Source organism: Mauremys reevesii, linkage group 5 (genome assembly GCF_016161935.1).
Source record: "Mauremys reevesii isolate NIE-2019 linkage group 5, ASM1616193v1, whole genome shotgun sequence".
Classification (NCBI taxonomy): Eukaryota; Metazoa; Chordata; order Testudines; family Geoemydidae; genus Mauremys; species Mauremys reevesii.
Window position 1 is genome coordinate 116,224,462 of NC_052627.1, and position 16,022 is coordinate 116,240,483.

The 16,022-nt window shown below is 39.5% G+C and overlaps 1 protein-coding gene across 17 annotated transcripts in view; it reads right to left on the reverse strand.

Annotated features, from left to right (window-relative positions):
* The window catches only part of AFAP1 (actin filament associated protein 1), a 172,326-nt gene that overhangs the window by 94,766 nt on the left and 61,538 nt on the right, over positions 1 to 16,022 (reverse strand). For 14 of the 17 annotated variants that reach the window (XR_005599377.1, XR_005599378.1, XM_039541555.1 and 11 more), the window contains one exon: positions 2,414 to 2,542. Coding sequence is in view for 15 of the 17 variants with exons in the window: in XM_039541544.1 (XP_039397478.1) it covers positions 2,414 to 2,542 (129 nt within the window). In the remaining 2 variants the exon portion in view is untranslated. Of the gene's footprint in view, positions 1 to 2,413; positions 2,543 to 4,549; positions 4,631 to 16,022 lie in introns of all 17 variants that reach the window. The other 3 variants (XM_039541551.1, XM_039541552.1, XM_039541554.1) reach the window with 1 other exon arrangement.

The window sequence follows — 16,022 nt, forward strand, 5'->3', positions numbered from 1 at the left end:
CCTATAGTAACAGCATCTAGACATTTTTAACTTGTAAAGTACATATAGGAATCTGGAAAATAGTAGGTAAATTTTATTCAGAAGCATTCAACATTCAGGAGCATGGAAAAATCCACTAACGGTCTATAGTCTTTGATCTTCCTTCTTTTAAAAATATTGTGCCTTTGTGTCATGGAGGAAAACCTGATAACCCACATATCCAGCCAGTCAGTGAGAAAGGTACCTGATGCCTTTTTTTCTATATTTGCAGAGTGGTTCCGATGACAAGATACAGTGCAATTTCCTTTTTGAAGAGGACTATGGTTATGTGAACTAGGATGCTTTCAGACTGCATCCGCAACGTCCACATGGAGGAGTTACAGAACAGCACTTTGTTGTGCACTATTATTCACATCCCCATAGTCTGAACTTCCAGTCAGTGTAGACAAGCCTAAAGTCTTATCTGAGGCACTGAATGGAGGTTTGTATTTCACAGAGACAAAGCAAAGTGTCACCCGTGAAGAGAGCAAATTTAAGTTCATTAACATAATTCCCTGAATCTCTGGGGAACATGTCAGCTATTGCAAGTAGTTCACGAATGGGAGCAAACAAGAGGACGTGACAAAGAACAATCTTGACTTGTGCCACTCTTTAAAGAGAGGGTCCTTCAGAAGCCATTCAAGTAAAGGAAGGTATATGGAGAACCACAGATCAGCTTGAGAAAGAGGTTATAAATTCATTTTTGAAACTGTAGTTCTCCAGTACTATAAAAAGATAGTTCCAAAGAACCTTAACCAACATCTTTTCTGCATCTAATGCTAGAAGGCCATTTTTATTCATTTCTTTAATATGATGAATAATGTTTCACATTAAATATTATAAATTGTGGCTTTCCCTGGAATGAAGCCAGGTAGTTGGTTTCTTAAGCATTTTGCTAATACTTTATTGTCCAGATTGGTTAGTTATACTGGCCACTATGATTTACAGTCTTCTGGATTTTTATCTTTTTTCAGGGGTATAGTTATACTGGCTTCCAGACAAGAATTAGGCTATTTTCTTTGTTCAAGGGAGTGACTGCTCATTTGAAGTATTCAAGGCACCAGAAGCTTCTGTAAAGATTTATAGACCTTGTGCTGACAGTGTCCAGCCCAGGACACCCGACATTTGGAAAGTCCTTTGTAGCATTCCTAATTTCAACTGCTGGTATCTCACTTCAAGTTTGACTTTTTTATTTTAGCTATCTGCACAATATTTGTTGGTTTTCCAAAACTGTATGTTTTAAAAGAGTTCCTGAAAATGGAAACAGTTTTATTTTTTGTAGCACTTAAAATGTGTCTGTTATCTCTTTTTGATCAGTTGCTTTATTTTTCTTCTATTCCATTTGCAAGTATAATGACTGGGACAATAGTTGAATGACATACTTTGAAAGCTTACAAATGTGCATTTTTACCTATATTGTGCAACAACTGCCATGTGTAGGTTCCTTTACAGTGAGAAATGAAATGTGTCACACTTTCACTATATTCAGCAATATAAAAAAGCTCCTCATCAACTTATTACTTTGATTCATGAATACAAGTTTTTACAAATATCAAAGGGTGATTAAGGTCATGAGGTATTTAAAATAGAATAGGGTGACACGAAAGTGGGGAAATTATTGGAGAACACTAACTCTAAAAGTTCTTATCTCCTCTACCCCCGCCCCCCTCAAAAAAACCTCCCCAGAGAACAAAATTTCTCTGCAGAGAGAATGCCATGTGACGGAACATGGGGCAGCAGACATTCAGGCCCGGATGTTGAAACCTTGTGAATAGGGAGGGTCTCAGAGCCCAGGCTCCAGCCTGACCATCTACACTGCTATTTTTAGCCCCACAAGCACAAGTCAGTTGACCCAGTCTCTGAAACTTGCTGCTGCAGATCTTTTCTTGCTGTGTAGACATACCCTGGAATCTCACGGAGACTGGCTTCTTTTGTGGAAGTTAAGGAGGAAGGGGTTTGGAGAGAAAACAAAATTAGCATTGTAATGGTAAGCTACAGAGCAACTGTCAATGCTCCATAATATAACACTATTTTCAGTCAATACCATCAATTGCAAGTGCACCCACAATTTAAATAAAGTAAGTGCTTAATTCACAGATCAGAAAAACACTGTGGTTGGCAGATTATTTGCAGTACAATAAATTACTTTGCAGCTAGATTGTGTTAACATTCATATGGTGGAAGATACGTGTAGTAACTTAATTCCAAGCCCTTTGTTACATTTTACAATAAAATGTAACAAAGGAAAGCACTCAGCAAACTTACATTTATTTTTTGCCTGTTTGCATGTCTTTTTGCTTTGTTTCAATTTGGCTTCTGGGGGAAAGAGAAACACTTTGAGCATAAACTAATTCTTCCCATTCTGCAAAGAACAAAATAAATCTTTGACACTGACCTTTTGATGACTGTATCCTCAGGAGAATGTTAGTTATTACTGCTTTTTTCTCCCTGACAGTGGATGTTAGATATTCATGGTCCAAAAGTTCAAGAAACAGACGCAATTCAACTATTAATTCTTCCATGGCTGGAAAAAACAAAACAAAAACAAGAATTAACTTTTCTAAAGATGTAAACTTGATTTAGACAGGTCAGTGAATTCTCTTATTTAAAGAGATTCCTTGTCAATTTTATTTAACCTGTACTCTTCCCCTCAGTCCTCCCCCAAAACCCACACATACACTAAAGATATGTCTACACTACACAGACTATACAAGCACAGCTGTGTCATCATAGCTATGCCAGCATAACTGCATAGTCTACATGTGGTCCCTACTGATGGAAGGGGATTTTCCATCAGTGCAGGAGCACCACCTTCATGAGTGACAGTAGCTACACTGACAGAAGCATTCTTCCTTTGACATAGCTGCGTCTACACTGTCGACCCATCTGCATGTCAACCTAACTTTCAATGTAGACCAGGCCTAAATCTAGCTGGGAACATATTGCATTAATTAGGCAAACTATAAAAACTAGCCACAGTGTCACCCATCCCACCATTAGTCTCTGGTGAACCACCCTCCCTCATAAATGTCACAACGGAACCTGGCTAGATTTTTTTAAACATTTTTTTCTTTTTAGTGTCATTTAAAATGGAAAAGGTTGTGACAAAAATTTCTAAATGCACTGACATTTTCAAAAATTTTGATTTCGGAATTTTGGGGAAAATCTCCCTCCACTCCTACCCCCTTAAACATTCCATCCCTTGTTTCTGGTGGAAAAAAAACAATGGACGGGATTAAAAACAAACAAACAGGAATGTCATTTTTTCTCTACAAAAATGTAAAAGAATTTTGTTAAATATGAAAAATGTTATTAAAAAAGAATGAAAAAGTCTCAGCCCCCACATTTTTCATGAAATATTCCTCCCTCCGTTATTTTATCAGTTCTAGTTAGAACATGTAAAAATATAAAGTGGATCCAGATACTGAGCCTCCAAACTACGCAGCTCCACACTCAGAGATGAGGAGGCTCACAGGTCCAAAGGGAGGTGGTTTTTCCACATAGACCCCATGTAGGTGTGTACACAGATAGCAAGGCCAGTCCCCAGGACCGCACCATTTGTCCCTGCTGTCTATGCCCAGTGCTAGCCTAGAGTGTTGACTGTGACATAGTAGGCTAATTCTCCAGGCATCATCATCTTAGGAAAGAACTCTTCTCTGAGGGTGTCTAATACGCTAGAGACAGGGTGACGCTACCGAGGCTTCTGGAGTTTGCAGGGATGCAGCCATACAAACGCTATGTGATAAATGAAGTAGCAACAGTCAGGGCCGGCTCCAGCTTTTCTGCCGCCCCAAGTGGCAAAGCAAAAAAAAAAAAAGAAAATAATAATAATAATTAAAAAAAAGATAAAGCAGATCGGCGGCACTTCGGCGGCAGCTCAATCGTGCCGCTTCATTCTTTGGCGGCAATTCGGTGGCAGGTCCTTCGCTCCCTCTCTTCCTCTTTGGTGGCAGCTCTAAGACCTTTCCATTGGCTGCCCTAAGTACCTGCTTCCTTCACTGATGCCTGGAGCCAGCCCATGTAACAGTAGGAAGAAGCGTTTGGAAGGGCTGCATGTTGTGGCTGAGAAAAGTCTCTCTCTTATTATTAGCAGAAGCCCTATGTGCTAGTCCACAAACCAAAGAATTGTATATTCCTCAAAAATGAGCAAAGACAAAGACACATGGTCTTAAGGACTACACCTCTACCCCGATATAACGCCACCCGATATAACACAAATTCTGATATAACGCGGTAAAGCAGTGCTCGGGGGGGGGGAGGGGGCTGTGCACTCCGGCAGATCAAATCAAGTTTGATATAATGCGGTTTCACCTATAACGCAGTAAGATTTTTTGGCTCCTGAGGACAGCGTTATATCGAGGTAGAGAGGTATTTGTTTGGCTATCAGATACACAAGGGTATAAGACTTTAGAGAAAAGCATTTTTAATGTGCTGGACTCTGTCTGGATTTAAAACAAAATAATACACAAAAAATTACCAGTATTCTTTATATTACTCTTGGAAAGAATGAAGCAGAAATCAATTTCCTTACCTACTTTGCTCCTTCCTTGCCTTCCCTCCCATCATATCCACACGTTCGTTTTCTAACACAGTATTTCCATAAAGCCAGTTCCTACAGCGCAGTAAAATAAGTGACTAATCTGTTCATATGACCACCACCGTGCATATCGCAGCTTGCTGAACAGTGCACATTGGTACTACACTTGCGAATGTTTGAACACTTTATCTTTAGAAATGGCCACCTTTTTTCAACATAGGCCTTCTCTGAGCTCATTTTTAATTCTGTCGTATTAACAGCTTTGAATTGTTTTATTCATTAAATGACATATTTCCATAGTCCATGACTAAATTATTCAGTACCAATAATATAACAAAATTCTTAAGATATGACATTTAATGCAAGAGTGAAGTATTACCGTGAAACAACTGTGAGCTGGAAAAGCATTCTGGCTAATAGTCTCTAACTGAGAAATGCCCAGCACCCCACTCTATCTGGTCTCACCACAGGCTCTCCTATACCTTATCTCTAGCACCGCTTCAGTCAGGATTTTTTTTAACTGCAATAATGTTTACCAAGCTCTTGTGTATAATTGTGACCATATGTTTTACAGTATGCTGTGGTCCCATTCCTGCCCCTACTGAATTCAAGTTATACCGTTGACTTCAATGCAAGCAGGATCAGGAGTCTACGGCATAGCTGATACACTGCAGACAGACTGAGGGAGAAAACATGTCGGTCATCTAAGCCCAGAAGCTAAAATAATAGGAAATCCATCCACAATTCTGGCTTGTGAAGCAAGTATATAGAGAAAAAGCTTTATGCAGCAACAAAGCTTTACTGTTAATTCTCCCCTCCCCACACTCAAATCAGTGCTCAGACAAATAGCACTGTTCTGAAATAGCAATGAGCTAGAGGCGCAGACTGTATAATGACACCAAAATCAATCATGAACAAATAGTTAAGATTACATTTTTGCAAATTCCCCTTCTGAAAGACACTATTCATCTGCTTAAAGACACTTATCTGCCCCATCCAAGTTTTCTATTGCCTGGCATGTTTTTCTACTTTAGCTGAGTTATACAGCTACTTTTAAGTTAATTGTGCATTCTTTCAAGATGTATATTCCACCGTGGTTTTTAGAAAGTCTCTTAAAAGGGGTAGCAAAAAAAATCTGCCCCAAGCCTCTTCAAAAATCAGCTTATGATAAGAACCGAAAAGGGATGGTTTATTTGGTTCTTGGTAAACTTACTACTTGCTATTAGCTTGCTATTATTTTACATGTCTGTTTCAAGACAACTACATCATTTCCAGTTCCATGTGTATTATGTAGAGTCATTTGGACCTTTGAAAAGTGTGTGTAAAATGCTACCAAGTCAGAATGGTAGAAATTAAATTTTTTCCCAATTTAAAATTTAAAAGTGTGCAGAGGAAATCTTTTAAGCATTCTTTTACTGTTATATATTTTCTGTATCATGTGACTTTCCAACTGTAGGCTATCCCAAACAGTGCTCCAGGAAACCACAGCTGGTCTGCAAGTTTTGCAGTAACATGAAGGTGCTCCAAATGTTGGGATCAGAAATAAGAACTCAGAAGAGGGATCAATGATTGTGTGAAACTTTTAATATTTCAGTTAATAATATGACTTTATAAAATTCTGCAGACCCTCACATGACAAATGGTACATTAAAATCCAATCCCTCAGCACCATTGTAAGTACTAAGTAGTATTATCCCCTTTCTAGAGGGAGGATAGCCTTAGTGGCCTGCAACCTGAAGTTATCTAGGTTCTATTCCTGGCTCTGCCACAGACTTCCTGTATGACACTGGGCAAGCCACCTAGTGTGTGCATGCCTCAGTTCATCTTTGTAACAGAGGGGGTCTTGTGAGGATAAAATCATTAAATGATTAAGGTGCTCAGATACTAAGGTGAGGAGTGTCATAGAAAAGCTTATAAACACATTTAAAAAATGGATAATCAGAGGGGCAGAGAGGATAAGTGACTTGTTCAAATAACCTGTTTCATGCCATGTGTTTCAAGAATACTAAAAATACTAAATAACGCAAACTTTCAGAATGCAGGTCTGACTTGTTCCTCCATTCCTTTAAACCAGTGGTTCTCAAATTGGGGATCAGGATCCCTCAGGGGGTCACGAGGTTATTACATGGGGGGTCGTGAGCTGTCAGCCTCCACCCCAAGCCCCGTTTTGCCTCCAGCATTTATAATGGTGATAAATATATTTAAAAGTGTTTTTAATTTATAAGGGGGGGGTCACACACAGAGGCTTGCTGTGTGAAAGGGGTCACCAGTACTGAGAACCACTGCTTTGAACTTTAAAGTTAATTGTACTGATTTTTAAGGCTGTCGATTAATCGCAGTTAACTCACGCGATAAACTCAAAAAACTTAATTGCAATTAATCGCAGTTTTAATCGCACTGTTAAACAACAGAATACCAATTGAAATTTATTAAAGATTTATTTTTATATATTTTTTGTTACATAACTGCACTCAAAAACAACACAATGTAAAACTTTAGCGCCTACAAATCCACTCGCTCCTACTTCTTGTTCAATCAGTCATTATGATAAACAAGTTTGTTTACATTTATGGGAGCTAATGCTGCTCGCTTCTTATTTATGTCACCTGAAAGTGAGAACAGGCATTTGCATGGCACTTTTGTAGCTGGCATTGCAAGGTATTTACATGTCAGATATGCTGAACATTTGTATGCCCTTTCATGCTTCGGCCACCATTCCAGAGGACATGCTTCAATGCTGATGACGCTGGTTAAAAAAATAATGCATTAATTACATTTTGACTGAACTCCTTGGGGGAGAATAGTATGTCTCCTGCTCTGTTTTACCTGCATTCTGCCATGTATTTCATACTACAGTAACTCCTCACTTAACATTGTAGTTACGTTCCTGAAAAATGCGACTTTAAGCAAAACGATGTTAAGCGAATCCAATTTCCCCATAAGGATTAATGTAAGGGGGGGAAGGGGTTATGTTCCAGGGATTTTTTTTTTTTGCCAGACAAAAGGCATTATATAAATTTTAAAGAAATGTAAATAAGGAATTTAATACAGGTATAAATTTTAAACAATTTTAAAGAAACAATTTAATACTACAATCATCACTGCTGAGTACGAAGCAATGGGAGGTGCCCCCACCTTACCCCACACAGGCACAGCCCACTGGCACTGCAGACAATGAGGCAGGTAAGGAGGCTGAAGGTGCTGTAGGCTAGGGGAAACACTTTGTGCAGCAGCAGCGGCAGCTTCCCCTACTCTGCAAGCATGAGGGGGGGGAGGTCAATCCTCAGCCTCCCCACTCCACCCCTTCCGCCAAGTCCCCGGGGTCTTCCGGCGGGCGGCGCTGGGGGGAGAGGGTGTAGGGGAGCTGATGGGGGGCTGCCAGCTGTGGACAAAGGAGGCAGCCAAACGACGTTATAGTGGAGCGTTGCACAACTTTAAACAAGCATGTCCTGTAATGGAGCAGGGACGTAAGATCAAAACAACGCTATGCGAGAGGGCATTAAGTGGGGAGTTGCTGTACAGCAGTCTCAGATGATGACCTAGCACATGCTGTTCATTTTAAGAACACTTTCACTGCAGATTTGACAAAATGCAATGGTACTAATGTGAGATTTCTAAGATAGCTACAGCATTCGACCCAAGGTTTAAGAATCTGAAGTGCCTTCCAAAATCTGAAAGGGACAAGGTGTGGAACATGCTTTCAGAAGCCTTAAAAGAGCAAACACTCCGATGCGGAAACTACAGAACCTGAACCACCAAAAAAAAGAAAATTAACCTTCTGCTGGTGGCATCCGACTCGGATTATGAAAATGAACATGTGTAAGTCCGCACTGCTTTAAGTCATTATCGAGCAGAACCCGTCATCAGCCTGGATGCATGTCCTCTGGAATGGTGGCCGAAGCATGAAGGGACATATGAATCTTTAGCGTATCTTGTGACGCCGGCTACAACAGTGCCATGCGAACGCCTGTTCTCACTTTCAGGTGACATTATAAACAAGATGCAGGCAGCATTATTGCCTGCTAATGTAAACATATCTGAGCGATTGGCTGAACAGGAAGTAGGACTACGTGGATTTGTACGCTCTAAAGTTTTACATTTTTTTATTTTTGAATGCAATTATTTTTTGTACATAATTCTACATTTATAAGTTCAACTTGCATGATAAAGAGATTGCACTACAGTACTTGTATTAGTGAATTGAAAAATACTATTTCTTTTGTTTTTTTACAATGCAAATATTTGTAATAAAATATAAAGTGAGTAGTGTATTTGTATTCGGTGTTGTAATTGAAATCAATATATTTGAAAATGTAGAAAATATCCAATAATATTTAAACAGTATTATATTATCATTTAACAGCACAATTAATTGTGTGACTAATTGTGATTAGTTTTTTAATTGTGTGATTAATCACAATTAATTTTTAACCGCTTGACAGCCCTACTCATTTTACAATAAATAATACAAAAAGCTGTGTAAGATTTTAAAAGCAACAACAGAATAATTTGCTAGATTTTAAAAATCGTTATAAATATTTAAAACACGTTTCAGAAATTTCTTCTCTTACTGTCCTGCCAGGGTTAGGGTCTGTGTTTCTTCTGCAGGAGCTGATAGCATCACAAATATTAAGGAAATGTATGGAATGCAGCTCCCTACTCTCCTTTAAATTAGTGCAATGCCATCAAATATTGAAGAAGAAACTCAATGTTTATTGAGTAGAGAATGAATGTCTCATCAATTAGAGTGATAGGTCCCTAATGTGCTTTTGCACTTGCCATGCACAAATCAAAAATAATGACATCTCAGAAGGGTTTCCAGCTTTGGCACTCAACGTTTTTGACTTTTTCAAAAGACAGCACATAAAACCTACACTCACAAGCCAGAAAAGGAAGACAGCAAGGTAAAAACCATCACGGAAAGACAATTACCTAGTGCTGCAATTTTTGTTCCAAACCAAAACTAAAATCAATTGGAACTTAAACAAAATAATGATGCAGTTATTCCAGATCTACACATGTATGGGCAATATTCTATAAACATTTTTTTAAAAATGTATTTGAAGTTTTCATTGCAAATAGATTTTAAAATTCCTAGGAACAGTGCCATATCGTGTACATGGTCTCCCGAGTTTTCTTAAACCAGAAGCAAAAGACAAGAATGAGCTCATTACAAGAATGTTCAGATTGTTTTTGTTCACTCAGAGTGTAGATGTCAATGGGAGCTAAGGAACAAATAAAGCTTGCAGAAAACTGGTCTGGTGGTTTTAAAAGGTTATGGCTGTTTAATAATAGCCAGATTATTTTTCACGCTAGAAAAAGGTTTGGAACAGTAGGCTGGCTCAAAATTTGTGTCCTATCAAACTACTGAGCTATTTCAAAAGCTCATTATCTCAGACTCTGGATTGTTTAATTTTAAAAGTTTAGATTTAACTTCCCAAACTGATTTTACTCAAATGTGGTTGGCTTTGTACATCTGATTAGTACCAGTCTTCTAGTCAAATATGAAGACTATGTGTTGTAATTTAGTGTATTTACATTCATATGAAGTTCCAATTTGTGTATTATCTACTTAAGGTAATACAGAGAGCCCATATTTTAAGACACAACAAGGAGTACGAATTGATGTTGAGTTTTCAGCCTTACTGCTGCATTTACTGACTTTTCAGACCTTGGATTTCAAGGCCATAACCTTGTTTTGATGCTAGTTTTTGCATGAAATACATTAATTAAAATAAAATACATGCACACTCCCATAATGGTTAAAATATTTTACACACAGAAAGGTGTTTAAAGATGTGATACAAACTGCAGGATAAGTATAAACAAAAATGTTCCCAGCCCCCACATTACTTGGAATCACTTTAAAACGTGAACATTTTCCACTCAAAAATTCAAGCTTCCATTCCCTGGGAGCAGGTATGAGACCTGGGAGACTTAGGGTTATAGGCCCAAGACTAATGCTATTAAAACATACAAAAGTATTAGGAAAAACAAATCCTTGTCTTTCAGATGACCAAATTTTTGGTTTTAGGCAGTTTTTTAGGTCCAGCATTTGCAAAAACCTGAAACACACAGAAAACAAACCGTACCAATCCACCGCCTGAATTTTCAAATCAGCATTTTATCCTAAAGAGGGAGGCACAGAGAAGCTGCCTGCAAGAACTAGTTTATCAGAGAAACTATTGTATGAATTAATGTATGCTACCATGGTACTAAGCCCATTTCTACTGAAATGAGCTCATCATCATAACTATTAAGCTGTGTCAGCTTCTAATCTATCCATGAGAGTGTTTTAAAAATAATGGGGGGGGGGGGGATGGGGAATCTATGAGGAAAGCATGAGGCTGAGCCTGTGTTTCATATAATCTGTTGTACATCCATTACAACTGTCAGGTGGTGGAATAAGTTTCTTTCACGGCTGCTTCCTCACCATAAGTGATGACAGTCCCCTACAGAAACACATGATTTCTGGAAGCAGGCAGTAATAGCAGATTCCGCATTAGGAACAATTCTTACTTTTCCCAACACACAACTGGGAGAAATCTACAGTAACTGAAAACTGCAATGATCCTACTAATAGGAAGGCATTCTGTTCATAATAGCTAGGCAGATGGACATTGTTTCCTTATTTGCCTCCATCTCTTCAAGAGATCTCAAGAGACCCTTTAAAATGCTTGACAGCCCTACTTCAGCCCTAAAATGCTTGACAGCCTCTTCTTTGATTTAGCTAGAGAGACTTCAGCACCTTTTAAATAGGCCACTAATGTCATCTCTTCCTCTAAATTGTGTAAATAATGGAGGTGGAATAAATGAAAGAGGAGGTTACTTCCTCCTAAGCATAGCCTAAAAGACTTAAGAATGTTCCTAATGGTACGTCTACATTGCAATAAAAAACTCGCATCATGGCCGCAGCTGGCCCGTATCATGGCCGCAGTTGATTCGGGCTTGTGAGGCTCGAGCTCTGGAGTAAAAATTGCAGTGTAGACGTTCCAGTTCATGGTGAGTGTAGTGGATGTTGTACTTATTAAGCTAACAAATGTTAGGAACCATTAGGAAAGGGGTATATAATAAGGCAGAAAATATCATAATGCCACTATATGAATCTATTGTACACTCACACCTGCATGCAGTTCTGGATGCCCCATCTCAACAAAGATATATTAGAATTGGAAAAAGTACAGAGAAGGGCAACAAAGATTATTAGGATTATGGAACAACTTCCATATGAAGAGAGAATAAAAAGACTGGGACTGCACATCTTACAGAAGAGGCAACGAAGGGGAGGCGGAGGATATCATAGACGTCTATAAAATGATGAATGATGTGGAGGCAGTGAATAAGGAAGTGTTATTTAGCCCTTCACATAATCAAAGATCCAGGTCCACCCAATGAAATTAAAAGGCAGCAAATTTAAAAACAAACGAAAGGAAGTTCTTCACACAACACAGAGTCAAACTGAAACTTATTACCAGGCCAAAAATATAACCGAGTTACAAAAATAATTAGGTAAGTTCAGAGAAGATCGGTTCATCAATGGATATTAGTAGGGTTGCCAACTTTCCAGGATGGGTCTGGAATTTCCAGGAATTAAACATTAATCTTTAATTAAAGTTGTCATGTGATGAAACTTCCAGGAATATGTCCAACCAAAATTGGCAACCCTAGCTATTAGCCAAGCTGGTCAGGGATGCAACCCTATGCATGCCCTGGGTGTCCCTAAACCTCTGACTGCCAGAAGCTGAAACTAGAGGACAAGGCATGGATCTCTTGATAATTGTCCTGTTTTGTTCATGCTCTCTGAAGCATCTGGCACCAGCCATTGTTAGAAGACTGAATGTTGGACTAGATCAGGGGTCAGCAATCTTTCAGAAGTGGTGTGCCGAGTCTTCATTTATTCACTCTAATTTAAGGTTTTGCGTGCCAGTAATACAATTTAACGTTTTTAGAAGGTCTCTTTCTATAAGTCTATAATATATAACTAAACTATTGTTACATGTAAAGTAAATAAGATTTTTAAAATGTTTAAGAAGCTTCATTTAAAATTAAATTAAAATGCAGAGCCCCATGGACCGGTGGCCAGGACCCGGGAAGTGTGAGTGCCACTGAAAATCAGCTCACGTGCCGCCTTCGGCACCTGTGCCATAGGTTGCCTACCCCTGGACTAGACGGACCACTGCTCTGACCCAGTATGGACATTTTTATGTTCTTATAACCATCCCGAGGATGAAGTGAAACACGGGTAAGATTCCTCAGCAGGTCACTTTATCCACAGAATAATATAGGTGAGCCCTGCTGGAAAATTTAGCAGTGATCTTTTATTCCAAACTTGGAGCCATCCAGATTGTTACCAACTATCTTTTCAAACAGCATGAAGAACAGCAGAGACAAAAGACACAGCCACTAAACACTCCTCCCGCTTCATACAGATTTATGGTAATCCTTAATGAGCTCCGGGGGATCATTATAGTTACAATCCACATATATTCCTCCTTTTTTTCCCCTTCCACTTCAGTCTTCAAGGCACTGGCTTGTACAAACTTCGGTTTCCAAATAAATAATCAGAACTCCTCCTGCTGCAGTCAAAGCATTAAGGTGAAAAACAAGAGGTGGGAAAACAGATAAGGAATATTTGGGCAAGAAACAAGTTGCCAAAAATTCTGCTTACTCATCTACAGCTGTTGTTTGACTGACAGACTCACTGGAGTGTAATCCCATTAGTATAGGGCAGATGGATAAGGCTTTTTTTTTTTTTTTTTTAAGTTCAGTGTTTTATGCACTACCACAAAATGTAAAGAAAGTCTGCTTTTAAACAAGTCCATAAAAGCAGAAAAATCAAAGAGCTAGTGATGAAGAATTAATATTATAATCAATTATTTATTTAACACAATATTAATTGTATAAATTAAGCCAGTTATAACAATGTGCTGCACAAATAAGAAATGTCAGTAACTAAGAACAGAAATGTAAAGCATAATTCACTTAGGTTTTTGAAGTTTTCCTCTAAAGATATATTTTTCAAGCAAAAAAATGTTTTTTTCTCCCCAAAATATACTCTGAAAAGTCCAGACATATGGATCTCACTCCACCTTGCAGTCCAAACGAAATAGAAAGCCCAGGCCATGCTTATTTTTCAGTTCATTGTAGGAATTTTATTTCACTTTCCTTTCCAGATTCCACTATTCTTACCAATGAAGAAATTTGAGTTTCTTACATTGAAGCGTCTCAGTTTATTTTGGTTCATATCATCTTGTCACCATGACGTTCCAAGTCTTGCTTCATAGCTCGTGCACTAACTCAGCTCTTGTGTTGCGTCAAACCCAGGCACCAGGCCAGCTCCAGGCACCAGCGCAACAAGCAGGTGCTTGGGGCGGCCAACGTTGAGGGGCGGCCCGTCCAGCTCTTCGGCAGCGGGTCCCTCAGTCCCTCTTGGAGGAAAGGACCTGCTGCCGAATTCGTGGCTTTTTTTTCCCCCACCGCTTGGGGCAGCAAAAACACTGCAGCTGGCCCTGGTCAAACCACAGAAGATAAGCAACTATTACGGTACATCATAAGCGCATTTAACTTACACGAATTCAATTATACGCGCTCAGCAAAAAAAAGAAAAACAGATACCTGTAAATAGTGCAGGTGATTCCACCCAATGTGCCCAGCCGCATTGCCACAAAACAACACAGTCACACAGTCTTTCGCTGCTTTGAAGCCAGGGGCTTGTCTTTCTGATTTCAAAATGTAAGTGCAGTTGGGCATTTTTTTCCAGAAGAGCCCAGTCTTGTCAGTGTTAAAAACTTGTTCCAGAAGACAGCCCTTTTCTTCTATGATTATCTTTAATTGTTCGGGGTAGGCTTTTGCTGCCTCTTCATTGGCAGCTGCAGCTTCACCAGTAGTCTGCACATTTTTGAGGTTGAAGCGGTTCCTAAAACTGCTAAGCCAAACATGGCTGGCTTTGAATTCCTTCTCATCAGAAGGCTGTCCCTCTTCGGCAGGAGGTTTGAACAGCACGTAGAGGGTAAGAGCCTTTTCTCACAACGTGTTGCCATCGATAGGCACACGTTTACAATTCATGTCTTCCAGCCATAAGTTTAATGCTTTTCAGTCTTCACTAAAGTCTTATCACATACCTGGCTCGTCACCTTAGCAATTATTGGAGCACTTGGTGCCACGGCTCGATGAATTTCTCCCTCTCGAATCTTGATGGCACGGATTCGTTGTGGCCATATTTACGCACCATGTTGGAGATTGACATACTGTGTCTCAATAAGTCCAACACAGCCAGTTTTTCCTCCAGCACTGGACCAGATCGCTGTTTCTTCAGTTGAGCACCAGATGAAGTAGTTGGCTTTCATTTAGGGGCCATGTTGTACGAAAAATACGTATCTTTAAACACTAGAATCACATTCAGCGCAGCGAGATGCTCACACTATGAGAGGCACGCGGGAACTGAGACCAACTTAGGGAACAGGAGATTCACGTCTCCCATCTCATGCTCACTCCGGGACATACTTAATAAAGCTGGGCTTGCTCTACAGGGCTGCAAATCCCCATGCCCTAAAAGGCAAGAACAAAAATCTCCTGCCTGTGTTCTGGCAATCAAATAAAAAGGCTTGGGTGATGGCAGCATTATTTCTGGATTGGTTCCACAAGTGTTTCATTCCGGAGGTCAAGCGGTACCTCGAAGAGAAAGGACTTGACTTTAAAGTGTTGCTGATTGTAGACAATGCTCCTGGCCATCCTGCGGCACTCCGGTTTGCACATAACGATGTTGAAGTCATCTTTCTCCTCCCCCAATACCACCTCCATCCTCCAACCTCTTGACCAAGGCATGATTCGCTGTTTCTAGGTCTCGTGCATGTGGCCTTTGTTCTCACGGATATGTAGCACTATGGATGCTGATCCTAATCTTAATGTGATGGAGTATTGGAAGTCCTTCAACATTGCCGATTGCATCACTTATATTAAACACGCAATGGATGCAATCAAGCTTGAAACAGTCAATGCATGTTGGTGAAACCTATGGAAAGAATGTGTGAATGATTTTAAGGGTTTCCCGACCATTGACAAAGAAGTGAAACGCATTGTTCACGTGGCCAGGCAAGTGGGTGGTGATGGCTTCATTGACATCCTTGAGGAAGAAATTGAAGAATTAATTGAGAGCCATAGAGAAAGATTGACTAATGAAGAGTTAGAGGAACTGATAAAATTGTCTACAGAAGACAAAGATTATGACGACGAACAGGAAGAGCCAGCAAGTTGGAATCTTCATAAATTTGCTGAGGTGTTCCAAGCAGCGAAACACTAGAATGATTTAATTTCTGAATACAATCCCTCTATGGAACGAAGCCTCAAAATCACACGTAGTATTACGGACGATTTGAGACCATATCGAGAAATGTTTGAGAAGCACAACAGACAAGTTGCCAATCACCATGTTTTTCAAGGAAAAACAACCAGCAGCAGATGAGCTTAT